Source organism: Simochromis diagramma, unplaced genomic scaffold (assembly GCF_900408965.1).
Source record: "Simochromis diagramma unplaced genomic scaffold, fSimDia1.1 OVJJ01000685.1, whole genome shotgun sequence".
NCBI classification, from domain to species: Eukaryota; Metazoa; Chordata; class Actinopteri; order Cichliformes; family Cichlidae; genus Simochromis; species Simochromis diagramma.
The window spans coordinates 15,146,179-15,173,799 of NW_024387477.1; the positions used below are offsets into that span (position 1 = coordinate 15,146,179).

The 27,621-nt window shown below is 40.5% G+C and overlaps 2 protein-coding genes across 6 annotated transcripts; one reads left to right on the top strand and one right to left on the bottom strand.

Moving 5' to 3' along the window:
* Positions 1–91: 91 nt before the first annotated feature.
* mcf2a (MCF.2 cell line derived transforming sequence a) lies at positions 92–23,078 on the top strand. 3 transcript variants are annotated; one of them, XM_040015138.1, is made up of 30 exons: positions 92–1,180; positions 6,451–6,519; positions 6,599–6,713; positions 7,087–7,177; positions 8,966–9,085; positions 9,470–9,586; positions 9,941–10,090; positions 10,195–10,310; positions 10,491–10,605; positions 10,712–10,831; positions 11,099–11,290; positions 11,374–11,565; positions 11,739–11,910; positions 12,967–13,043; positions 13,216–13,301; positions 13,446–13,512; positions 13,704–13,819; positions 14,121–14,190; positions 14,291–14,383; positions 14,628–14,720; positions 15,224–15,349; positions 15,467–15,688; positions 16,977–17,069; positions 17,332–17,410; positions 17,674–17,737; positions 18,974–19,074; positions 19,504–19,616; positions 20,025–20,137; positions 20,276–20,379; positions 20,473–23,078. In XM_040015138.1, the coding sequence occupies exons 1-30, from the start codon at positions 1,066–1,068 to the stop codon at positions 20,511–20,513; spliced, it is 3,342 nt and encodes a 1,113-aa protein (XP_039871072.1). In that variant the 5' UTR covers positions 92–1,065; the 3' UTR covers positions 20,514–23,078. The 3 variants fall into 3 exon arrangements, with proteins under 3 accessions (XP_039871072.1, XP_039871073.1, XP_039871074.1); XM_040015139.1 differs by lacking the exons at positions 92–1,180; positions 6,451–6,519; positions 6,599–6,713; positions 7,087–7,177 and adding an exon at positions 7,210–7,787; XM_040015140.1 differs by lacking the exons at positions 92–1,180; positions 6,451–6,519; positions 6,599–6,713; positions 7,087–7,177 and having other exon boundaries at positions 9,023–9,134.
* On the bottom strand, positions 22,544–27,621 carry f9a (coagulation factor IXa). Of its 3 annotated transcripts, none has more exons than XM_040015141.1 (8): positions 27,491–27,621; positions 27,144–27,331; positions 27,045–27,069; positions 25,612–25,725; positions 24,641–24,775; positions 24,274–24,566; positions 24,024–24,147; positions 22,544–23,568 (listed from the first exon to the last, which is right to left on the bottom strand). In XM_040015141.1, the coding sequence occupies exons 1-8, from the start codon at positions 27,570–27,572 to the stop codon at positions 22,979–22,981; spliced, it is 1,551 nt and encodes a 516-aa protein (XP_039871075.1). In that variant the 5' UTR covers positions 27,573–27,621; the 3' UTR covers positions 22,544–22,978. The 3 variants fall into 3 exon arrangements, with proteins under 3 accessions (XP_039871075.1, XP_039871076.1, XP_039871077.1); XM_040015142.1 differs by having other exon boundaries at positions 27,455–27,578; XM_040015143.1 differs by lacking the exons at positions 27,045–27,069; positions 27,144–27,331; positions 27,491–27,621 and adding an exon at positions 25,915–26,751.

Genomic DNA, 27,621 nt, shown 5'->3' on the forward strand with positions numbered 1-27,621 from the left:
CTTTGCACCACATGTTGTGTCAGCAGGTTTTGTCTGATGGAAGCTCTGAATGTGTGTGCCTGAGAGGGGGGGGCTGAGAGGCTAAGCTGGATCAGCTGAGTGACTGCTCTCCCACTGCTCCATGCATGGCCTCGGATTAAAAAAAACAAAACATTAAATCGCCGTCACTGTATAGGAGAGATTTACATACATGCATATTTACACGTTTTCTGCACTCTGCAGTTGATCTATTCCAGGGAGTTGTGGGCTGAGCTGTGGGGAGTTGGGTTGAGAGAGAGACACTGCAACAGTATGTACACAATGCCACTCTTTCATATTTGTTCTTCGGTTTGAATGTGATTGTTGTGTATTAAAGGCTGTTTCACAAGGGTCAAACTTGTTGGCTGAGGGTGTGGAAGATTTTAATTTTTTATCAATGGCGCTATTCTCCTCAGTTTGTGCATCTATATTATAGTGACACAGGAGAAATAGGCACATGAGCATGATAGCCAAGCAGCCTAACACTTCAGGCTACTGTTAGTCAGTGACATGCTGAAGGCTTGGCGTGTGTGAGAGAGCAGAAAAGTTGGGAGGGAGTTGGCACTATATCGGGTCCGGACTCTTGAGCCCTGCGATGCAGAGCTGACGCATTACTGTTCAGAGAGAGGGAGAGGGAGGCAGCAGTGTCCAGATGGAGGAGCTCTGTTTGTTTTGAAGTAGCTGACTGCTGCTGAGAGCAGGGCAGGGTGGGGGGGGGAAACCTCGCACTCGCTCGGGGCGACAACGAGACGACATACTAGTGTTTTGTTTGCCTGTGTGGACAGTTCTCCTGTCGTAGCTGTGCTGCTCAGTGTGGAGGCGCTCTATGCAGCTCAAGGTCAGGAACAGCCAGTGGCAGCCTCGGGGAATTGTCCCATCTGGATCTTGGGACCCGCGGAGGGAGGTGGAAAAACTTTCCTTGTTTAAATAAATGGCTATGGAGAGCCATGGGGCTGTGAAGAGGATGTGAGGCCCGGGATACTGTCACTACCTCCCAAAAGTAGCGTCAGTTCTCCTCTGGCTGATCTCGTGTCAGAGACGAAGGGAATGGGCCCAGCCTCACTGCAGGAGGACAGAGAGCTGAGGAAAGAGTCCAAGGAGGAGATGGAGAGCTACCGCTGCCTTCTACAGGCAGGCTCCCAGCTAGAGAGCACTCTGCAGCGTGAGTACACGTGATGCTGACAACCCACTTTAGACTTGTGGTAACCACCAGGCTTTTGAATGTAATCCTCTATCTGCTCTAAAACTAATTCCTTATTATTACATTTCAGATTGGTGCTTTCTGAACAGTGTAGCAGGAGGGTGCATTTGGTTTGATTTACAGTGTTCATTTGTGACTTCTGAGAAACGTGATGGGAGGTAACAGGAGAGCTGCACTCTCTTGGGTTAGGCAATATTATTGATGTGCCATTTCCTGTATCTCTGCCTCAACAGTGAGCTATTGCAGGGATTATGTTGGCTATTTTAGGCCATCACAGATGGATATTCTTCCATAGTAAGGATTTGTAACCTCGATATGCGAGGACTGTGGGTTTTGGATCAGTTTAGGGGAGTGCAGGAAGCGAAAAACAAACCATTACTGTCAACTAAATCAAACAGAACACGAATAGATTTCTTATAAATTACATAATGCAGCTTGTAATTTTTCTTGGATGTTGACCCTTAGTTTACTGTTTACAGAATACTTTACAGTTGTCACCCAATTTTAATTACTACACTTGGTGGAGGAAAGGAAAAGGTTGAACATAATAAAAACTAAATACATAGTAATAACATCTCCAAACCCTAATGCTTTTGCCAATCATTATTTTGAAGTTGCCTTACAGAAGTGAACTGAACAAAGAAGGTGATGGAATGAACATATATAGCACCTGCTGTGACCGGAACACCTTTCTCCAGAGGATCCTGAGATTATTTCTGGATTTTGGGAAGCGAGAGTTATTTGCCTAATTGATGGAACTTTGTCTCCTTATGTCTGCCGTGGGTTAGGTTTCTAGACTGTGGAAATAACAGACAGCATGGAAAAGTTCTGTCTAAGTCAAGCAAAAATTGTTGTCCCCTGGATGACATTTAAACTTTATTCTCTGGGAATGTCATAATCTCCTTATTTTACATTGCTGTACAAAACGAATCATGCATTTATCATTAATGATACATGCTAAAGTGCATTTTTCTTTATTAGGCTTACCCCTAGCTTATGGAACATAAGCAGTTTTGTCTTGCAATCTTCCACCATACTCTTGACACCAAACTTTATAACTGAGAATACAACGATAATAACATTTCTGTGTCTGAAAAATTCTCCCCCATCGACTGTTTAGAAGCTTTTAGTGCTTAAGTATTGACTGACATTTCTGATGGGTCGCTTTAATCTCAGCTGACACTCAGACACCCTTTTATAGGTTCAGCTTCAACTGACACTTGAGCTGCTTTAAGTGCCTCAATTTGGAATGTCTCTCCCACTCAGTTTCATGCAGACATCTATAATTTTATGGCATTTATACCTGCAGAGTCAGAGGCAGCTGTGTTCTAGATACCACAGATTAATAAAATATGAAAGGGAAGCTCATGACTAAACACAAAGTAAAATGGCATGTAGCACATCATGAGCAAATATATCCAGTTATATATATTCTTATATTCAGAATAAATACAGTCACAGTATAACAAATTCTAACAAAATCACTGAAAGTATTTGGTGCAGGTCACATATCCTCAAAGTGAATATTAAAAGCACCAGGACTTCCAATCCGAAGCCTTTTTCTGTGATTGTGCAGGTTCTGCAATTCAGACCTTTCTGGTTTAAAACCAATCTAGATTGCTTGTATCCCAGCGGGTAGAATACTTTAATACTTAATTTTCTTCTACCCTTTTCTATCAGAATGCAGTCACCCACCAGTCTAATCCCCTTAGCATTTAAAGCTTCATTTAGCGAAATAACTCATGACCTAAAAGCAGTATGAGGCTAGGCCACTCTGTACTGCGAAGCTGTTTGTATCTTTAAGAAGGGATTTCTTGCTCTGAAAGGGATTACATGTGTCTACGTTTTGGGACTCTGTAATATCAGACTACAATATCAACCATGAGAATGCACGTTCTGCATTGAATCAGCCTTTTTATATTTTACTAAGAATTGCTGTTCTGTGTAAATAAACTGGGCAATATGAACAGTTTTTTGGACTTTATTATGAAATCACCAGTGGTACATTTCTTTTCTCTACAGAACATTTTAGTAAGTGTTAAATTGAAAGTCACATTTAAAGAGCTTCAGTAGCTTTAGTGCATTGGACTTGACATTTTATCAACATATTAATACTGCTATCTTATATTGAAGGGTGTGCTCTGCAGGCACTCCTCATTTTGTAGAGATTCATTTTCACTCGTGACATTTTCCTCCAGCAATCGTTGTTTAAAAGCATGCGATTCATTATTATAAAAGATTAATAAATGGAAAAGAACAGTGGCGGCGACTGCTTTATATAGAAGTGGTACGAAATCAACACCGATTTCATCTGTTTGGACAATAGAGATAAGCTCCTCTGCCTTCAGCTCAGCAAGCAGACTCAGAGGATTGGTCTGAGTCTAGATCTCTTGACCGGTATCAAATCTCTGCTTCCCAGCACACTGGCAAACATTCCTCCTTCTCTGTGACTAAGAACAGAAGAGCAAACAGAGGTTATTTGACTTTCACCCTAATGTCACCTGGAAAGGTCATGACGCAAGATAAAAGAGAATCAGTGTTTCCTCAGAGGAATAACTTTGGTAAAGTACACAAAGATTTACCTATTTATAAATTTCGTTATAGTTGTTATGGTACACAATGATTAGTGCTTTATATTTTCCACATTTTCCTGAGTGGTGTACCGTGAGGCACAAGGACTGATTGAAGGACTACAGGGCATTTTATTTGGCAGTGTTCTTAAGTGCTTTCAGTCACGAGATAGGCTGGTAATCTTGCAGGGTGAGGGCGAGGGGGGGGGGGCGAGTGCAGTGTTTCCACAAACTGGCACGTTTATTAAACACGCTGCAGTTTGCAGCCCAGGCTACCTCTCATTTGATCAAATAAAGCTGAAGTCTGCAGTGTGTACACTTTTGTACTCTGGACATGTTAGGGTGACAATAAAATTTCTTATGGCTCGCTAATTTCTAATTGCTTACGTTAAACATTTTACACATTTGCATGGTTTAATCCAATGCATCATGCACTCCTCTACATTCTTCCTGCTCACACGGTTTTATATCCACATATGCTGCATTAACCTGTTGGAAAATGTGCTTTATCGTGAATTTACATTATATAAGATCTACTCATTTAAGACCTGTCCTAACCTTCTGAGTGTGTTGTGGCATCAGATAAAGATCATTATATAACTATTGCAGTGTGGCGGTAATTTCATCCTGAATCTACGTGTGCACAGTCCAATCACTGGTCCTGCAGGGGCCTGCTTGGCTTATCTCTTCTCTATTACAGAAACACATCAAATATTCAGCAGGTAGAAGTAGAGCTCATTACTTGCTCCCTGACAGCCTGACGGGCACTGTTACTGCAGTCGACTCATGGAAAATAACACCTTCTTTACTCTTCCTCTGTTTGGTTAGCCTTCTCTAATCTTTTTCTGGATGGATTTTTCTCTCTCGCAGCTTCAATTAATTTTTAATGTCTGTTCATTGTAGATGAGCACACAGTGACCTTTAGTATTGCTTTAACAAATAACCACCTTTTATAATGTGAGTAATATTCCTGGATGCAGTTTTGTCATAATTGGAGTGAAAGCCAGGAAGCTTTATTTGGTGATGCTGCTTATTTCCCCCCATTAAGCTTCACTATAAATGAGATCATCCACTAGATCCACTGGATGTACTGTAACAGAAAAGTGAGCATATGTTAGCAGTCACAACACAACAATGACTCATTGACTGTGTGTTTGCCTCCTGGACATATGGCTGACTAGAACACTAATAACACTAAGCATAAAATATGCAGGCAGACTTAAAAGTACCCCAATATCACTTCAGATGCTGTAATTTCACCTCACAGGATGGCTTCAGATGCAGGCTTTACATCTAACCACAGAGGCAGCTGCTGAAAGTTCATGACCATGGATTGTACATGCTGATGTTTAATAATTCATCAGCAAAATTCCAAGTAGACCGAGGCTGGTCAGGTTTCAGTGAGCCATTCTTTTCTTCCTCGATGTAAAGGTGATTGTGTTGTGTTACTGTCTTTATAAACAGCAACTCATAGTTAACTTTTTTTGGTGTGATTAGGCCCATAGTTTGTTGGCCTCTGCACACCACCACAGCGGATTTAAAATAAGACAACCCAGATGTGATTGATGTGCAGACTTTCAGCTTGAATTCAAAGAGCTGAACAAAAGTATAGCAGTAACTGTTTAACTGTGACCTTCATTTTCAGAGTAAAAGGTAATTGGAAATTTGACTGACAGTTTTATGGTGAAATGAGACCTATTTTCTTATTGTTGTTTTTTTTTTTTTTTTTTTTTTAAATGACAATGAAGCAGGAATAATATCTGAACCTCATTCAGCGTGTTGAATTTGTATTTTACAGCTTTACATGGTAATTGTAAATATGAGGCCAAAAAGACATGAATGCATGATGACAGAATTATTTCCATGTTCTAAATACACGACTACATAAAATCAAACAAAGTCAAGAACACTCTTGAGGAGTAAGGAGTATCCTTGTCAAAGTGTACAATCAAGAGGCACCTTCATGGATGAAAATACAAAGCGCTTACAACCAGGTGCAAACCACTTGTTACAGGAAGTTCAGATTAGACTCTAAAAGTCTGCAAGTTCATTCAAAAATAGCTTTGAACAGATGATACTACGGCGCACTTTGTCTCACAGTGATGGGAAGAGAAAAATACGGAGGAGAGAAACAGCTCATGAAAAAAAAAGTATTCTACACTGACCAAATCAGTCACCTGATCTCAAACCAATAGAACAAGCGTTTCAGTTATTAGAATAAAACACTGAACATAGAAAGACCCACAAACAAGCGGGAGCTGAAGGTGGCTGCAGTAAAGGCTATAAAAGATTTTCAGTATTAAAAACAATCCAATCAGGCTCTGCCTCTGAAAATGGGAGACTATGTGTAAAAACGGCTGTAATCCCTTAACTGTTAATATAAAATTTTTTGTTTAAAATTTAAAGTTAAAAGTCTGCACTTCAATCATGGGTTGATTTCCACTGAAAATCCACTGTGGTATTATAGAGGAAAAAGAACAAAAAATTATGCAACTAACTTAATTTTAATTTAGATACATACCAAACGGGTGTTCTAAGGAAAAAGCACAAAACAAATCCATGCTTTGTTTTGTTGTTTTTGTTTTTTACATTTAAGTGACTACTTGTTTATATTTTTGCACTGCTTTCCTAAAAGCTTAGATTTTTCTGACCTTCTTGCAGAGGTGACTGTGCCTGTGAGCATGAAGGAAGTGGGAGGCTATATAGAGAAACAGGTAGCATACCTGTCAGGTGAGTTTTGTTAATCATTTCCTTACTGTTATGTATCTTGTATCTTTGAAAGATAGTCATTGCTTTTTGTGCTTCCCAGGGGGCCGTGGGGAAGACTCCAGCGTTATCATCACTCTCCCAGAATGCTCAGCTTTCAGTGACATTCCAGAGGAAGCTCTAACCAAAGTTTTTACCTACCTCACTCTCATCCCTCGGTGTGTTCTTGCTCGTTTTTTTTTATGACTCTCTCACTCACTGCAGTGCACCAAAACCTCAGTTGCTTGTATTCTGAGCACAGCTGAACTGGCCTTTAGCGTTCATCATCTCAGGGTCAAATGCCCTTTCTGGTGTCCTCTAAGCCTCATTCTTTCAAGAGATTAAGGAAGCTTAAATCAGATTATTGGTCTTTCTTTTCCCTCACACATGATTTTGATTGGTATAAACATTTTTAGATAATATGGAATAATATGGAATTACAGTACCAAATATGTGCTTGTTTATGTTTGCTTATTTTGTATCTGTGTGCTCTAAAACAATAAATTCACAATCATTGCACAGACTTATACAAATGCCTATTACTGCTTGCAGAACGAGGCAACCTGGAGTCAAATTTATCATTATTTTAGACCGAAGGCTGGACACTTGGGCATCTATCAAAACGGCGCTTGCCAGGATAGCAGTAAGTTCCGTATATTTTATTTCATAAAAACTGTTTCTAACTTAATCGATGTGCAGAACAAATACATTATTTATCTTCACTTGTAAGCTGCAACGTATCTTTGCTCAGAAGCTGCTATTTAATTTAGGAGTTGCTCTCTCTGGTACTGAAACCGTGAACAATACCTGAATAGCACTATTAAAGCAATATGTTTTTCATTATAGTAATTTGTTATTTTTTTTCTTATGTTTTTGCGAGTAGTGCATAGTTTGCAGAAGACCCCAAAGGTCCGGTCTGTATCGAATGTCCCGTCGCATAGGGCTGCAAATCTGTGAGTAAGCAAAAACTGAGTGATGACGCGGGATGCTGAGGAGAGGAAGGGATAAGGAAGACGAGCGGGAGGGGAGACGTTGCAGTGTACTGCCACGCTCTGCTGTCTGAGGCAGCAGCGGGCAGCAGCGGGCAGCAGCAGTGCTGCGGCTGTGGGCAGGCATCCGGAGGGAGCTGCATACCTCAGCTTGGCACAGATTTTCAGTGATCGGGCGGGCACTTATACTTTGCCGAGATGGCTTCCAATACCATGGCCGATTGCTTTTACCGGCGACGAATGCCGAAGATCCGGAGGAGCCCGGTAATAAGCCGCTGGTTTGTTTTAATCCATCATGTGAAGAGTTAAGTTGAAGTTACTAGGCGGGCAGGGCGAATGCAGCGGGGGCATCAGCTGTGGGTGCTGGCGAGTGTAGCACTGCGGTGCAGAACGCGCTTTGTGCTTAGTCATGCGGTCGGTTGTGTGTGATACCTGAGCGATCCCCTGTGTAGTTTGACTGATGACTTTTTGTAGTGCATGTATCCTGAGGGTAAGAGGTCGATTCGGGACAAGTAAATGTCCCATGCATATAAAATAAATAAATAAATAACTCTGCTGCAGAGTTGACTCCTGCACCACTCGAAGCTACATAATGTAAACGATGTAAAGTACTTTGCCTATGCCTGAAGATATAAATGGCCTGTATTTGTATAGCGCTTTACTTAGTCCCTATGGACCCCAAAGCGCTTTACACTACATTCAGTCATCCACCCATTCACACACACACTGGTGATGGCAGCTACATGGTAGCCACAGCTGCCCTGACAGAGGCGAGGCTGCCGGGCACTGGCGCCACCGGGCCCCCTGACCACCACCAGTAGGCAACGGGTGAAGTGTCTTGCCCAAGGACACAACAACCGAGACTGTCGGAGCCGGGGGCTCCAACCGGCAACCTTCCGAAGACGAACTGCCAACTGCCCCCAAAATAGGCATTTATTTTATTTGCTTGCCCTTTAGGTTCGAATGCAATACGCCTTAGTTACTTGTGGTTTTCAGCACATCTTCAGTTAGACTTGACTAGAGATGCAGAATGCTGGTGAAATGCAGCCCTTATATTTGAGGTAAAATGTAGATCCCGAGCAGAAATTCCTACACGCAGTGACCTCAGATAACCTGATGATGAAATCCAGAGGCCTGTAAATAGCAGTCTTCACTGACTGAACCTTGAATTCATCAGTCTGACAGTAATTGCTTGAGTGGCACACTCTAGCGATTACTGATTAACATTCACCCCTTTCTCTCCTTCTTCCTCTGCTTATAAAGCATACATTCGTTTTTATGTCGATGCTGGAAAAAAGCTCATATATTTGTTTTTGTCCAACATAGTGAGGTTAGCTACAAAAGTTTAGATTTATACCGAGTCCTCATAAATATGCCTCATCATCAATCATACACTAACCTCTGTTTTTTATTTTATTGTATTTTTTTTTATCCACATCAAGGCTTCCTTTCCTGGGAACCTCCACCTGGTCTTGGTGCTCCGACCTACCAGCTTCTTCCACCGTACTGTTACTGATATAGGCTTCCGCTTCAGCCAGGAGGACTTCATGCTCAAAATGCCAGTAAGGCAGCTCCTCCTCAGTTACCAAACATGTGTCCCATCAAAACGAGGTACACCTCATTCTTATTACAACCTTGAGCTCCATAAGTCACATGTTTTTTGGTGAACACCACCAAGAACCGAGAACTGATTTCAGTATGAACTTTTGACCTAATTATTATTAAATAATTATAGCAACCTCTTATGCATGCCAAATGGTTCTAATAATCCCATTAGCCAGAAAGCTACAGACCACACAGACGTGTCAGTAGTTGATCATACCATCTTCAGTATGGCAGACGTATTTGGACATTTTCTCATCTACAAAAACAACCTGTGATATCTTTTAAAACAAGAGTTATAAAGTGAGCATCTGTCAGGTCTCAGTTTCTGTCTGTACCTTTAGGTGGTGATGCTGAGTTCTGTCACAGACCTGCTGCGCTACATTGATGAGAACCAGCTGACGTCAGAGTTTGGAGGCACTCTGGACTACTGTCACAGTGACTGGATTGTTTTGCGGACGGTGAGCTCCAGATTCAAAAGCACAGTCCAGTCAAACAATAAAAATCTATCGTTCTACACTCCCTCTATGACAGAGCTGACATTTTTACAGATATTCAATATACATTCTGTCACCTTCCAAAGTATTCTTGAGTTTTCAAACCTCTCCAGAGTGACATCAGCATGCTCTTAATGTGGCTGTGCTGTCTTGCTTCTTTGCATATGTCACATCAGGGCCCTTTTTTACTGTTAAAACTCTATTAAGAACAGTGAGTCAAAGATTCTTCTTTTTTCCTACTCAAATGAATACTACAGTGTAATTAACTGTCTATGCACTCATATTGCTTTGTTTTTGCGTTTGCATTTTTCAATACAGGCCATTGAAAGTTTCGCTGTAACAGTCAAAGACATTGCACAGATGCTACAGGGCTTTGGTACTGAGCTGGCAGAGACGGAGCTGCCTGAAGAGGCGAAAGCCATAGAGTATCTCCTCGAGTTGCACACGGACAAGTACAGAAAACTGAAAGTAAGTACAGAAAACTGATGTTTTCCATTGAGATACGTTTAGTAATATCAAAACTTTGACATTAATCTAGTGTTATGTGCTACAATCTTTTCCTCCTTTGGAAGGATGCAATCAGGTCGGTGTCAAAGGAGGGTCGTCATCTTCTCTCCAGCCTGGAGACCACTGCGAAGGAGGATGACTCCCAGTGGGACGTGAAGCTGGACTGGGAGACTGTGCAAAGGTAAATTATCTTCAAGCAACAGTTTTTGTCTTGTAGCTGTTTTAAAAAAGTATATTTCAAAGTAAAATTGTAATCTACACCGTCCTTCTTCTAGCCAAAGTGTAAAACTAATGCTTACTGAGCAGTAGCTTTAATAGGAGAAGCAAATGAGATCAAAGGGAATGCACTTCGTGTTTTTAGGCTTCTCGCCCAGCTCAGAGACATGGAGTCTGCCTTTGACGGCTTTTTTGAGAAGCATCATCTAAAGCTCCATCAGTATCTCCAGTTGCTCAGATATGAGCAAAGCTTTCAGGAGGTAAGGTTGTCATCTACCTGTCTGTCTATGTTTGTGTTTTTGTGACTAATGCCTCTGGAATCTAACAGAGGTCTGCTTTATAGTTAGTCTTTTCTTTTCTGCTTAGATGGAGTTATGTCTAGAGCATCTCACAGCTCAGGAGAGGGAACTATGCATATCTGCGAACAGTCTGGCTGAAACAGAACAGGCCCTCAAAAGGCTGAACAATCTAGAGTCCAATGCACAGGTCAGTGTTTCTCCAACATTAATTAAAATTAAGCTTTTTTTTTTGCTCTGCTACTATTTAAATTAAAATGAGGTAATTTTAGTGTGTATTTACAGCACCAAATTCTAACTCAAATTTCCTTTAAATAACTAAACTGCATAATATGTCCGGAGGTACTAGATTTTTGCATATACCTGTATATGTATATAGGGTTGCCAGAATCTTTCAGTTTTTATAGTACGTCCAATAAAACTGACTCCTTCCTTGGTGTGATTCCCTGTTGATCAGGAGGTGACAGCTCGGGCCCAGATAATCATCCTTCATGGACACCAGCTATCAGCTGGTCACCACTATGCCATGGCTCTCATCATGCAACGCTGCAATGAGCTTCGTCACTACTGTGATACACTCACTGCTGCTCTCAAGACCAAACACACTCGTCTTCTGCAAACGCACCAGATGCTGCTTTGTCTTGGGCAGGTATTTAGAGATACACATTTATATACGAACATGCAAGCACACTCATATCTCTTGTATGATATGCATGCGCCCTTTGTCTTCAGGCCCAGACTTGGTGTGATGATGCGGCATATCTACTGGCCAATCAGCTAGTAGATAAGTTTCAGTCTAAGGAGGGGGCCCAGGCTGCTCTGAGGGACATTGAGAAGCTCTTGGAAGGGGCTCCGTCTATGCTGAGCTCAGGACTTGACATTGTAACCGCTGAATATGAGGCTGTTATTACACCTCATTTTCAAGTAAGCTAACCGACCCTGATATGTGAAAACAATGTTACAAAACCAAACGTATAATGAGAGAAATTCCGACCTAATTCAAGCAGTCACGTTATTGGATTGTTACATTACAATGAAAACTCCTTTGCCTTACATCTCTTCTCTCTCCCTCTCCCTTTCTTTTTGGCTCTCTGTAGGCCCAGATTGGGAAAATGTTTGAGAAGCACGCAGCAGTACAGCAGATGATCCAGAATCGACAGGCTTGTCTAAGGAAGCTGGCTGATAAACACGTACGACCGGTCCAACTGGTGGCCCCCAGGCCTGAAAACACACCACGATCCAAGTCTCCGCTCTTCTCTCCAAAACATGGTACAGCACAGGCACACAGATACAAACCAGCTTACTTCAAAAGAAGAATCGTTATTGAAATAGAGAATTTGTCACCCCGTTTATGAACACAAATGATGACTTTTTTTCTTTTTTTTTCTCACACTGGATGAAGTATCACTTGTCCTCAATTAAATGCCCAGATTTGCAGCGTATGGTATAAGCTCACACTGTTGGCTCTCCTTCTTGTTTCTTTCTTTTAGGCACCATGATTCATTGAACACATGACATGTAACATTATCAGATACATTCACTGCCTAGCAACTAGGTTTTCCTCAATGGCCGTCAGGTTTAGCACACCCCCGTTACAAATGAGCTAGAGCAGGGGTCGCAGGTATAATCGGTCCACTGGGAAATGCCTGACTAAGCTATTAGTCATGTTGGTTGCTATACAACCATATGTGGTTCATATACATTAAAGAACTTTTCTTCTCCTGCTATGTCTCACGGGAGGCTGCACAAAGCTAACATTATGCAGCATATCCAACTGGCATAGTATGTGTTATCTGGTGTCTGTGTTTGTGTTTTTTAAGAATGTGCAACTGTAAAAAGATTATTCTCCATTCATGTCTTTAATGTTTTTTTTCTGCGTAGCAGGAAACCATACTAATGAGAGAAAGAGCGGGAGTGGTTATGAGCCCCTTAGAGGCTTCTTAGATACTCGGTACACCTTTATCTCTGTATGAAAAGAGATAAATGAAAAAGAGGGTTAGATCTGATCTGATTCATTTTATCTGGTTCAAATATATATTTCGTCCTCACACATGCGTATACCCACATAACTGATGATAACGCTCAGCTGAGCTTCGACTGTTGTGGAGGGATTCAGCTGGGATCACAAATACACTCACAGGCCTGCTTTAAACCTGTACATGCTGCTTTGGTATCACACCTTTACAGAAAGCAACTTATCATAATGCAAATTATGATTATAAATCTGTGGATCACAAATCACTTGTGTATTATTTAGTGTTGATGCTTTAATTAGTGTTTTTGAATCCCACTCTTGATGAGTTGTTGCTGATCTTGCTTTCATAGGTGATGGATTGAAGTTCACATTCGATCTTTCTCTGCCTGGGAAAAGAGCATCGAGAAAGGTCCCCAACTCTCGAAAAGTACGTAACAAATAAAAGTTGTGCTTATTTACTTCCATTTTCACGCCATCTCCAAACTTCGTCATTTCATTACGTAACTTTTCTTATTTGGCCCAATAAATTGTTAAGTGCATTAAAATTTTGTCTAAACCCAAATGGAAGAGTCAGTGCTGTCCATCTGTGGTGTGTTCAGATAGAGGTGATGCACGACTACCAGGAGAGCCGGAGCTGTGTGTCGTACAGTCTGGATGGAGACGACAGCCCAGATCTCTTGAAGCGGTGAGGAGGAAGCATCCGTCCACCCATCTGTCTGTCATCAGTGCTGCTCTTGATGCTGTTTACTTAGCTATTCTCTTTGTTCAGTGCTAATGATGTCCTCTATCTCTTTCTACTTTTGCATGCTTGTATATGTTTGTGTCACAGTCATGTAATGAGGGAACTCATAGAAACTGAAAGAATCTATGTGGAAGAGCTGCTGTCAGTGTTACTGGTAAGAAATCATAATTTCTTTTAATTTAAAGTAAATATGAGATTCTCCTTGTTAAATACTTCTAAATGTGCGTACTGTATGTTTACGATCGTTTGAATTCAGATTGAGTCAAATGATTCTTTGTGATTAATAAGTAATGCTGTTTTCATAAACCATATATTTCTTCTGTCATGTTCCTCTAAATAATGCAGGGTTACAGGGCTGAAATGGACAACCCAGCTCTGTCGGGGGTCCTGCCCCCAATACTTCGCAGCAAGAGAGACATTCTCTTTGGAAACATGCCAGAGATTTACAATTTTCACAGCAGGTGAATGATTAAGGACTCATATCCCATTTAGACTTGATAAAACATGAAAAAATAAAGACAAATAATAATGATTAATGAGATCTACATATATATTTGTTCAATTTACAAGTCAAATATGCTGGGACGCAATAATTCTGTTGTAAAAGGCTGTTTTTAACTATAGTGGTTACTGCAGTGTGAGCTGCGAGCTCATGTTTCAGTTATTGTATAAAGGGTAATTTGTAGGATGGTCTTTCTTAGACCACTTTCTTTGGCTTTTGACATCTATTTTTTGATCTTTTGGACTTTTATGGGAATTCAGAGTTTTCCTTCAGGACCTGGAAGGATGCCTGGAGGCTCCTGAAGCTGTGGGAGCGTGTTTTCTGGAGCGGGTGAGATGATGGGGTTTTTGCAGCTTCTTTATATGTTGATCATTTGTACATAATTTACAGACATATTTTAAGACATGTTCCTTTTTTCCTGTCCCTTCAGAAAGAAAGCTTCCAAATGTACGAAAGCTACTGTCAGAATAAACTACGCTCAGAGGCACTGTGGAGACAATTCTCAGATTGCGGCTTCTTTTTGGTTAGTTGACTTTACATCAAGAAATTCTTAAACTGTTTTGACACAATGTAAAAGATTACTTTAAGTGCCCACTTCATTTATTAGTTCTACACAAGCATACAACATAGACCACTGCCGTTTGAAACAATTTTAATACCACCAGTTCAGAATAAATGTTTTTTAAATTGTAGTAAGAATTGAAATGCTATGATGTGTCACTGGCAACATTGCACTGATTGATGTTTTTTTTATTTTCTATTTGAAGGAGTGTCAAAAAAAGCTGGAGCACAAACTGGGCCTGGATTCCTATCTGTTGAAACCTATCCAGCGCCTCACAAAATACCAGCTGCTGCTGAAGGTTAGAAAGCTAAACCATATTATGAAAATGTATAGAAAGTCAATATATGATTCAAATGTATTTAGAAGTCAATCTGCATGTGAGGTGGGATACTTTCATTTCCACAACACTGGCCTTAAATATGTTCTTCAGATGGTCCGGCACACTTGCTTTATACAAGCTCACACAGAGCTGTCATGTGGGATTATTTTAAATGTGCACTTCATATATCCCGGCATGCAAATACAGCAAACAGCATCTTAAATGCACTCATTATAATTAATTTTGTGTTTAGGTGTTTGTATAAAAAGATATCACTGAAAATACCTGCTGTAGCAAATGTGCCAATTTGCTGGCGTTCGTTAACTCTTAGTACAGAATCTGCTGAATAGACTCAGGTCCAACAACACTTACAGTCTTTACCATCCAGATGCTCAGCTTTGTGCCATGTTTGTGTGTAAGTTTGCATGCATTTTCTTTTGTGTGTGTATTTACCTACATGTGCTGTGTTTCTGTATTTTCAGGAGCTGATAAAATATAGCACAGACTGTGAGGGCACCTCTGAACTCCAGGGGGCACTAGCAGCCATGCTGGACCTTCTCAAATCAGTCAATGACTCCATGCACCAGATTGCAATCACAGGATATGAGGTGAAGTACATTTTGACTGATAAGAGTGACAATCTATGAATTGCTATATTATAAATAGCCAAAGTATATTTGCAACAAAGGTTTATGCATACATCCCCTCCCCTCTACTATACACAGGGTGATATTTGTGAGCTGGGCCGTGTGCTGATGCAGGGATCCTTCAGTGTGTGGATCAGCCATAAAAAGGGCCCCACTCGCATGAAGGAGATGGCTCGTTTCAAGCCAATGCAGCGGCACCTCTTCTTGTACGAGAGAGCGCTACTTTTATGCAAGCGAAGGGAGGAGCATGGAGATGGCTGTGACAAGACCCCTTCATACAGCTTCAAGCATTGTCTCAAGGTTTGTCTAATTTTAAGCAATGCAGTAGTTTTCTGGAAGAGTGGCCACTTCTTTTTAAGGAAAATCAGTGCTTTCTTATGGTTTGATGAGTAGAAATTAGAACATTTTGGTTCACCGAAGGGGTCATGAGAAAATTTCAAATTTCAATTAATCTGACAACACAACAGTTTTCCAGAGCTCTAACCTTCAGTGTGTGGATGCCATAGTGAACTGTGTTAACATACAGTTATTTCCTTGACTGAGTCATGCCTGTTTTTAACACAGAGCCAAAAGATCGCACACATCTTATATTGATTTTTGGCCTTATCTGGATCTCAGGAGAGATTTTTCCAGATTCCCTGAACCTTTCAATGGTATTATGAACTGTAGATGATCAGATATTCAAACTTTTTATGATTTTAAATGAAATGAAATGAAAACTTGTTCCATGATTTGTAGATTCAGGTTTTACAGTATGGCGAATATCTGCATTCCTTTACTGCTGAAAAACTCTGCTTCTCTAAGATGCACTTTTTTAAATCACCAGTCATGATGCTGACCAGTTGCCATGGAGCTTGTTTAGTTATTTCAGCTGTTTATTTTTGTTGTTTTTGCAGACTTTGGCTGTCCTCTCCCAACTATTTTGTGACACTTTGCTGCCATCAAATTCAAAATAAGATAGTATTGTCTTAAAATGGTATGTTTTCTTAGTTTAAACATTTGTTATGTTTAAATATGTATGCACTATAGTGTCCACAACATGCAATACATGGTGTACAGAAGGCAAAATTTATATGAGTTTATAGATTTGTAAATTACAATTGAGCAATTCCAGAAATCTAACGATGAAAATAGAAGAAAATAATTTGAAACAAAGCCAACCTATAGTTTAAAAAAATCACAATACTTTGGATACAAATGGTCTGTCCATGACATCTAATCTGTTCTTTTGTTTTAATAAAAAGTGATGAAATAGATCTGAAGATGCTGAGTTAATACTACTGTCTTTATCGTGAGCTCCTAGCACATGTGCTGCTCACACAACATGTGTGTGTTCCTGTAACACTTCTTTTATTGTGTGTAGATTTGTTGAAGTTGTCACAGTTGGTGTCACACTAACAGCTGCAGCTCTTGATTTATTATTGAGGGTGTGGGAAGGAAGAAGTCACACAGCGGAGGTGTGCGTGTGACCGCAAATGCTTGTGTTGCGACGGGACAGATGTGTTAACATGATGTAACACTGATGTATGATGTGCTGTTTGCCCTGCCAGTCCCAGCTTCGGTGTAAACAGTGTATGTCTCTTGGCAGATGACTGCTGTGGGGATCACAGAAAATGTCAAGGGAGATGTGAAGAAGTTTGAGATCTGGTACAGTGGCAGGGAGGAAGTGTATGTGGTTCAGGTAAGGCAGCATTTTTAAAAACATTTCAACTAAAGCTGTAATGCAAAATCTGTTGGTTTTGCTCGTATTCATTCCCAGTTAGCAAGATATATATGGTTTGGGGATGTTATTCAAACAAAAAAAGATCTATTTAAAGTCATCATATTGTTGCACATATTAATTACAAATAAAGAAGAAATGGTAACGTAGCTGGAGAAAAACATGTTCAGATTTTTTAAAATCCAAATGACTCTTCTTGTTTATTGTTTGTGTTGTTCTTCAGGCTCCTACAGTGGAGGTGAAGATGGCCTGGCTCAATGAGCTCCGTAGAATCCTGACTAACCAGCAGAAGATGCTTAGAGGTCTGAGAGCAACTTAAGTTAATATGGGAAAAAGAATTCTCAGCATAAAGGTTCCCTTTAACCGTCAGAGCTTTGAACTGACTCTCACAGCACTCAGAGAGCAAGAGTTCAGATTCAAAGTTCCACAGTTGGTGGGTTAGCCTTTAGGCTCAGTTTCTTCACCCTGTGCTTTTCTTAAAAGAAAGAAATTGAGTTAATAGTCAACTTACAGACTTGGCTCATCTCTCCTTATATGTCTATAATATAGTACCTTTTCCTCACAGATGAAGCATATCAACACGGCCACATCGTTGACCATATGCCACTTTCTCCACCACTCTCTGAGAGGTCAGTGCCTACAGCTGACTATAGACGGTTATTTACACTGTTGTAAGTGCATGACTGTAGGCTGTAGTTGCACAAACACACAAACCTATGCAAAACACGCCCATATGTAGTCAGTGCTAAAACATTTGCATTTGCTGAGTTTTCACATGTGATAGAGCTTGAGTGAATGAGACATTTCACACGGCCCTGGTAGGAGGCTGTGTGTGGCGGTGTATGAAAATGGGCACATGCCCGACTGTGTTCACTGCTGTCTAGTTGCCTATCCCCACTCCTCCCGTCCCCTACCTGCAGGGGCATGCGGCCGTCCAGAGGGGTTCCCAGGGGCTGTCTGCCGGGGCTGGACTTTGTATCGCTGTCAGCTGACGTGTTTCTGTGCCTGCGGTCCCGGAGCCCCCGTCCCCGAAGCCCCCGGCAACGCCCCCGGCCACGTCCCTGCCACTACCCACAGCGCCACTGACCTGCTGTTAACGCTCAGTGGTAAACAGCTTGGCCCAGCCTGGCTTGATTCACCCTGGCATGACCCATGTGGCCCGCCTTAAGGATTAAAAACCCTGGGCTGCTGTGTTTGCAAACTGATCGCCAGCTGCACCCACTTTTATAAGCCTCATTCCAGTCCATAATTGATCCCCAAATACTCCTGCCAGCGTCTCAGCAGTTCCATCATAGCTTTCTAATACAGTTTCTAACACAATCTTATTTCTTGCACCTCAGATTTTCTATTTTGCATGTAATTGTAAGGACAAACAGAAAAAGAGTTTAAGTTTCATTCCATTTTTTAATTTCTTCATGACAGCCGCTTCTTGAGATGGGCCTCGTTTTTTGAGATCTGATCAAGCATCCGGGAAATTTGCTTTGCTGAAAACTTCTTATTCAGCATCCAATAATAAAGTTGTTAAATCTCTACATTTGGATCTTAATAAATCGAGACCAGATCTTTCCTTGTGCCAGTGGTCTGTAAGTACTACTTCCCACCCTTTACAAAGAGGCTTGCAAATGGCTGCTGTGCTCTGTGTTGTATGGCTGGTGCCTAAGTGGCCATTGGTGTATGAGAAACAACAGGCCCCAACAAGAGTTGTTCTTAACAGACTCACCTGGGGCAGCATTTACACTTCCCATGTGTTATTACTGTAGAAGTCATAGTCTGACCCCAGTGCATGGTTGAGGATAATGCCTGTCCTGAGTGTTTCTGACTCTGTGCACTATTTGGTCTCATGTTGTTTTGTGTTATTTTCCCAGCAAACAGCAGAGGGCATCAGTGAGTTCAGAGGAGACAGAGTCTGGGAGGAGCAGTCCAGACCCCCAGCCCCACTCCCCGAAACACCAGCACAACCGTAGGAGTGAGTAAAATCTCATCGCTGCGCATTTATGTTATAATCAAGTAGATACTTAGTAACTAAATCACAAAAAAAAAATAAAATGAAGGGAATCTTGCAAACTATACCTGCATTGCACACCGTTGTGCCGCTGTTGCTGATTTTCTTCAAAATCGTAAACTAATATAGATATTTGACTTTTCCCCCCTCAGCAGTTCAGGTGTACTTTGATCTGAAGAAACAAGTACATCGAGGATTACAAGGGAAAAAGGTCCATCTACTGAGATTAGCTTTTGATTCCACCTTCTTATTAATTTCCCAGTAAGTGACAAAGGGGTCATTGTGATGTCGACATAGTTACTAAGTATCTACGTGGTGCCTTTTAAGATGTGGTATTTGGAAGAATGTGCTTGCTGATGCCTTTAACAGATAAAAGTCATGTATGTGCCCCAGGCTGGCCAGGAGCTCCTCACTCCGTAGACATCTGCGAGGGTCTGGAGGAGTGGCCTGGAGGTCGCGACCCCTTCCATCCATCTGACACAGAGGAGGAGGTTTTGGTGCAGCTGGTGAGACCAAATGCAACTACAGATACTGTATAAACTAAAATTCTCCCAGCTTTTTTTGTAACCTCTATTATCTAGTTAAATGCCAAAAAAGGAAAGTTGTCTTATCTCTCTTTGAAATTTCCCCACACATATTATGAAACATTTCCCATATTGCTTTTGCCTGTAAGTCATCTTTTACTGCAAAATACCCAACCATACTTATTGTACTTTTTAAGACTATTACTGTTACTTTTTCAGATAATTTTGAACCTTTTTTTTAAATCTATTTTGGGGCTGTTGTGCCTGTTATTAACCGCTCTCTTTAATATTTTCTTCTTCATCGTGCCTTTTTTATGCCACACTTTGTAACACCTGCTTTCAGAAGCGACGTATAAATAAATCTGCTTGACAGTTTTCCTTCTCTGTTAGTCTCCAGGCAGATACAGGGTTTTGGCTGACTGTCTCCAAAATGGACCAGACAGCATCATCATCAAACGTGGAGACGTCATCCAACTACAATGTGAAGACAACAGGGGGCGCTGGTGAGTTTTCAGCCACTTTCAGCAAACCCTGTCAATGGGGCTTAGTGATCAGCCGAACTACCAGCGTGTGAATGGATACAGTTATTTTCCTTCCCTCCTGTAAACACTTTCCTCACAATTCTTCATCCTGGTGGAAAGGCTGGTGAAAAATGTGACTCTGCAACAAGAGGGCTTCTTACCAGCTGCCACCCTGCAGCTGATTATAGGAGGCAGCAGGCACGAAAACTCCTCCAGACTAGGGGGTAAAGACGAGACCTAGACTTCCATCTCACAATAATATTGAGTATTTCTTAACTCTGATTCTCTTCTCTAAAAGTCTGTGTATTTTCTCGTAGACCCAGGAAACCTGAAGGTGAGAAAGCTCAGCTCCCCATAGAGAAGAAAGCACATATTGTGATTATATTTACCTTTGGGTGAGAATGAACAGACAGAAAGCAGACTGAGCCATAGCTGTCTCATAACTGATCCTCCCATGCCGTCTTCTTTCATCAACGTTCAGTCATTAAAAAGACAAACATGGAAATCTACACAACAGTTTTTTTTCTATGGCTTTGACTGACAATCTCCTAAACCAGAGTTTTCTGACAGTGAAGGTGTGGAGAGGTACCTGCACAAAGACACTGGAGCTGATGAAACCACTACGGACAATCAACAAGCTACCCCCGGATCTTGTTTGGTCTTCCTCTTTTCTTATTAGTCATAAATATCTCTTCCCTCTGGCGCTCACTTTGCAACACATGCAATCGGGATGCGAGTTTGCTGCTTAAACAATGGGTCATTTCACAGTCTGTGGACTCTTCAATCCTAATACTTGAGGTTAAAGTAACTTTATGGGTTTGTGTGTGTGTGTGTGAGCTCCTGTCTCAGTATGTGATGAATGGATGCTAACCCAGGATTTGCCTAAAAACCTTTCTTAAAACATATACATGCCACCGCATGCGGTGTCATTTTTAACATTTACTGTATCTCGGCGTTTCATCTCGTCATTGCATTTTTCTTACATTTTGCTCCTTAAGGCGTCCTCTTCTGTACAGTACGGGAGTTACAATGCCAAATTGTGCCATGCCATAATGCCTTTTTTATTCTTGCTCTTGTAGAGTCTTTTGTATACTGTTTGCAAAATCAAATACTCTGTCCTTGCTTTAAACTGACCTCACAAACATTCAATGGGCACTTTAATATGGTGGAAGAATGATGGAAACTAAAACTCCACCTATTGTTTACCGAATGTGTTCATTGCTCGCTGCTTTACCTCTCTTACTGTGCATTTCCTTGTGTTCTAGATGCTATTGTCTTTGTTTATTCTTCTGAGCTGTATGATGAATGTATGAGGGAGGCAGGGAAGACACATGCCTCCTGCATGCAGGAAGCGGTTGACGTGTCAAAGATGGTAATGTAAGGCACAGGCAAATATGATGAAGATTGATGGCAATGTATTCCTCTGTGTGTGCCATAGACAAGTGGGAGGCACATGCCACAGAGCCCTCAAACACTGTCATTTTCATCATGATCTTTTGGGAGCTGTCTTGTCAAATGCAGCAAAGGAAGAAAAACTGAAGCAGAATGAGAGAGAATGATATGCTGTGTGTACTCGGCCATCACAGAGGCAAATTGTTTCTTCGCCAGCATTACAGCTCAGTTAATCTTGGGTTCCTCTTTAAAATGGATCATACAGCCAACATGAAATATACCCTCTGTATTGAACAGTTAATTAAATATTGATTGCAGACTTATATGAATTTACCACATCAAATTGAGCCCCCGGTCGGAGGGCTGGCTTTGATACGATGCATTTGATATGGAAATGAATCTAGAAAGCAGAAGGGGCCATTTCCTGTGTTGTTAATTTATTTATTTTACTGTCAAGTCCCAAATGAAATTACATACCCATATTTTTACAGGAGCTATGCTTGATTCTTGTGCAACATCTCCTTTATTTGCTCTATTACCTTATATGAGAAAAATCACGTTGTTTGTTTGTCATTTCAATCCAAAATGCTGCAGAATTTGCACAGATTTCCAGCTCGGGAAGCAAAAATCATGCTTGAGACGTTCTGTCTCTTGATGAGCCATATACCCTGCGCTAGTTGCTGAGCATTTCTTTCGATAAAAATGCATGGCAACCGAACAATGAGTTGGTTTGTATTATTAAAGTCACCACTCTACACAGGCATTTTTTGTACAGCTTTTCTTATGTAAAGAAAGCCAAATGCAAAAGTATTTGCTGCAATAATATGTTTTTTAAGTGATAAAATAATAGTTGTTTTGACACGGTGATATGGTGGCTCACAACTAAGCCCGGTCTTTGTCATTCACCCTGATTTAATCTATTATTTCTGTCTTGTTTCAGTAGCAGCTGTCTTAAATAATAAAACTGCAGAATTTTCTCTTTTTGTTGAGCTTTTGGTCAAATTTAATTTGATGTTTGGCTTTTCAGATTTTCGTTTTATTCATCTTTCTTATCAAATTCATTCACATAACATGTAAGTGATGTTCTGATACGGGCAGATGAACTGGTATTTTCTCTTATATTTATTTGCATAGTATGAATGGGCATATTAAATCATAGGTCTCAACACTATTTAAGCATATTCATGTATTTCTCTTTACACGTGCATTTTTACAGCTTATTGTGCTTCTGTTGTTGAATTGAACGCTAGAATTTTTGTAGTCTAATAATTTTCACTCCTTTTAAAAAAATCGTTCCGCTTTCTTTACAACATCTACAAGCTGTACTCGTATTTATATGAATTCATTTGCATGCCAAATTCTTACAGTTAAAAAGCAGCTTGCAGTTTTTCAACCTGAAGTGGGTTTGAATGTTTCAGTACTTTTTTATTTTTACGGGTCAGGGTTTTCATAATCAAATGCCATCCTGTGTTTAGTTACCCCCATAACATGGTTTATCCACTTGTAATAAAGAGAGATCCGGGTGTACACACCATATTTCCCTTGTTTTGCACATTCTTCCCCCCAGCTTATGATGCCTGTGAGGAACCATGTATTGTGAATACTGTTTGCGTGAGGGCCTCCACTGTCGCCCTGACAGGCATCTTTGGCCTCATTATAGTATCCTGCACAAAACATGACAGGGGTGATCCTTTGGCTGCTGCTCTGCGTGCACTCTGTGCGATCTGTGAAGGGAACCTCGACTTTCTGCAGCGTCTTGGCCGTGGCTCCAAGGAAGCGTGTTCTGCCCCAGCCGCTGACTGTAGCTGGGGAGGAATCCTTCACTAAGGCCTCAGTGAACGTCATGGGCCCTATGCAGATGGGTCGCACTACCCTGGAGAAGGTGATGGGGCTTTTGAGATAAAGGAGGCCGATGTCATGGTTGTATAAGCTTAGAGTGGCATTGTAGCGTGGGTGAATGTGCTTCTCCTTCACATCATGATTCTGCTCCGTGCCTTCGTTGATGTTGATGTTATTCTCCCCTATAATCAAAGATATCATATCTTGTTGAATTGTTTTTTAAATGTACTTCACAACACAATGCATGAAATAACTTCCTCTTCCAAGTGCAAGAAATTAACTTTTAAAAATCAAAATCTGATCCATAAAACTACACTAGGGCTGTCACCCCACTTATTTTCTTTATTATTATATGTTAATTTATTGATAATTTAATTAACAGCTCAAGGAATGGTAAAAGGCTCCGTTAAAAAATAAAAACTAAAGTTATGTTCTGGTCACTGGTCCAAGATCCAAAGGTGCTCAGGCTGCTATCACAAAAAAAGAAAAGGATGAAATCTTGTAATCTTGTTGAAACCAGAAACAGGAGAGCCAGTAATCACAAATAGTTAATATTCATTTGTTTTCTGGTAGCTGTTAAGTTGAGTAGACGCAGTAATACTCTAAACAGCGCCATTTTATTGTATGTCAGCCTTACCCACTCTGACGAAGAAGGCGCCTTGTGCCTCTATCAGGCAATGAGCAGCAGTGATAACCCAGTGTTCGCTCAGAATGGATCCCCCACAGAATATATGACCACTGGGATGTGCTACCAAGGCTACCTGAAAAAGAGAGAAGACCCGAGCTGAGAATAAGCCACTACCAGAGTTTCCTTCCTGTATGTACTTCCTGTAGCAAACTGCTTAAATTGCACTGGGTATGCTGTCTGCTTCGTGACATTACAGTACCTGCCATGGGATCTCTCCCGGTAGGACCACTTCACCTCCAACGATACGTTTATAAGGCGTAACTGGCTCCTCAGTGGGGGCCTCAGTGTCACTGTATACCCACAGGGGCAGTTTCTTTCGTCTATTTCTTGTGTCCATAAACGATACTGTGGTAGGGGCTGGAGTTGAGGGAGGGTATGGAGTAGTGTTCGTGTCGGTCAGTGAAGTGGTGTTTGCATTCTCATAGTGGAGCACAGATCTTGTATATACTCCACTCTGTGCTGTCAGGGCAGTTCTGCCACATGGGAATTCAACTGGTGATGTGAGAAAAGAGGATTGATATAAAGTCATTAATATGATATTGAATATAACAGGAATAAGCTGATACCTTCTGCTTCACAGCTGACACCATCCTGCATCAGCCTGTATCCTCTAGCACAGGAGCATTTTGCTCTAAAGACTCCTAATGAGTCACAGAAGTGCATACAGTCTCCATTGTTCACATCGCATCTTTTTGCTATAGCTGAGGAGAAAAAGCAAAACATAATTAATTCAAAACAATCCTCTTAATGAATATATATACATGTTGTTACCATATCATATAGAAGTGTGTTTTGTAACACAATACTATTTAATATTTTATATAATCACTGAAATAGGTTTCGTATGTTGTTATTCACTTGCTAATACTAAATTTTAAATAAAACCTTTCTAAATGTGCTTTCAGCGCTGTAGGCCACATTCTGAGCACAAATGTGTTCAAAGCAGAAATGAGAATTCATGTTTCTGATGAATCTTTTTAGTTTAGTAACTAGTAACTATTAGTAACTATTCCCCTGAGTTTTGACCTGTTGTGGAGGGAATAAAACTTTAGACATCCACCAACTCTGTAGCCTCATATTTTCTTCCTAACTTCTTTCTTAAAATGCATCTTAAATCAGAACAATAGCTGTGAATTCCTCTCTATAATTTACATCAATAATGGATGAACAAATTAAATTTTTGTTTTTATCTTTAAATAGGGATTCACATAGCCATTCACATAAGCTATTTTAAGACAGACCATCTGTTTTGAAAAGTGAAATAAAAATTCAGGTAAATCCAGGTCTGTGGGATGCTGCTTTTAGAATATCTAAAATAGCCAACAACCTAATTTTGGAACCAGAGTGATGCTGAATGCGAGACACTGATTTAATTTAGAAAGAAGAAGAAGACTGAAATGCATCTGCTTGTTTATCCTTTGAGCCTTTGATCTGATCACTGCTGATATCAGATTGTCACGAAATGTAGGAAATGTCACTACAAAACCAATTTTGTTTGATTACAGTTTATATATCCAGTCACATGGCATTCACTCACCAATCTCACAGTTCCTCCCAGTGAAGCCAGATGCACATGTGCAGGTGTAGGAGCCCAGGATGTTTTTACATGACCCCTGGTTCAGGCATGGCCCTGACATACACTGATTATCATCTGAGGAAATCCAAACGCAGAACTTGAAATTAATTTGATATTATATATTACATATATTGATTTATATTATTTTTTAAATTTTATGTTATATTATTATTATATATCATACATAAATATTAAAGGAGTAAAAAAGTAATTGGCCCCTTAACCTAATAGCTGCTCAGGGCACCCTTAGAACTACTGTCAAACCTTTGATAAGGTTCTTTGACATCACTCGGAGGTATTTAAGGCTCACTTTTCTTCACAGAATAGTCTTAATTCAGCTATAATGGAGGTTTTTCCCAGCATGAATCGTCCAGGTCCTGAAGCAAAGCAACCCCAGACCATCACGCAACCACCAGCATGTTTAACTCTTTGACTCTTCTTTTTAAGAAATTATGTTTTAGCTTTAAGCTTTATTCCAGATGGAGACGCAAACCTTCCAGCTTTTGTCTCATCTGTCCACAGAAGAAAATAAATGGGAGATGAGCTTTTGTGTTGTGTTTTGTCATATTAACCTTGGAACTCTCCCACAGAGGCAGTTTGCACACAGAGGCCTCTTTCTTATTGTTGAACTCTGACCTTAACTGATGTCTGCAGATCTTCAGATGTTGTTCTGGGTTCTTTTGTGACCTCCTGGATGAGTTGCTGATGTGCTCTTGGAGTAATTTTGGTAGGCTGGCCACTCCTGGAAAGGTTCATCTCTGATCCAAGTTTTTCTAATTCTGGATAATGGTTCTCACGGTGCTTTACCAGAGCCCTAAAGCCTTAAAATGGCTTTGTAATGCTTTTGAAATGGTTAGATTGTGATGTGTTCTTTTAGCCTACTTCAGCTTGGCAGATAGAGAATTATTGACCTCTGGCAGTCATCAGGCCTGGGTATGCTTAGTGAAATTGAAGCCAGCTTTACAAAATGTGTTTAAAGAGGGGGTGGGAAGACTTCTTCTTCACATAGGGCCAGGTTTAGATAGTATTTTTTCCTCTTAATAAATAAAAATAAATATTTTCTTTTAATACAAAATACATTTTGTATTTCTTGGGTTATCTTTGTCTAACATTAAAATTTGTTTGATGTACTGAAACACGTAAGTGTGACAAATATACAAAAATCTAAAAAATCAGGGAGGTGAAAATATTTCATTTCATTTTGCATTTACAGATAAACATGCATAAATATACATAAAGAATATCTAAGAAATACATGGTAATGTTACAAGATAAAAGACAAACCTTTAGTGTTGAAGTTTTAAAACTAGGAACGATAAGTAGTAATTAGTTAGAATAAAGAAGTTTACCTAAAAAGATGCTCACATTCAATCATTTATTAAGCACACTCTTACCTGTATATCCTGTCCAAAATTCCATCTACAATACAGAGTAAAGTCAGTGATCGGTGCAGCCAGCAAAGCCAAATAAAATCAAAGTAAGTGAATACTCACTGTCTTTTCATCATTCTCGAATGTCTCCCTCGCCTCTTCTAGGTCGCATAATTCCTCTATACACTCTCTCTCCAGGTTTCCCTGCAGAAACTCCTCAAACAGTCCAGTGTTGTAACGTTTGTGTCTGCGCAAAATGCTGTCAGATGATTGACCGGACAGAAACACTTCATCCGCAGATGGAGCCGGAGCTAGAGTAAACAAAGGAATAAGAAAAAGCTAGTTTGTGTTTATCCACTGGTTCATTTCGTAAGTCAAAAGCAACAACTTCTTAACGTAAATGCTGCTAAAAAGTCCGCAAAACGAAAATGTACCTAAAGTTAAAGAGCATCACTAAAATGTCACAATACCTCCAGAACCCAGCCGAACATTTAAAAGCAGAAATTGCAGCAAAGACACAGAAATGAGTCCCATTCCAAATTTTTCTGCCATCCTGACAGAAACACTCTCGACTTCTACTCCAAAGTACAATCTGTGTTTG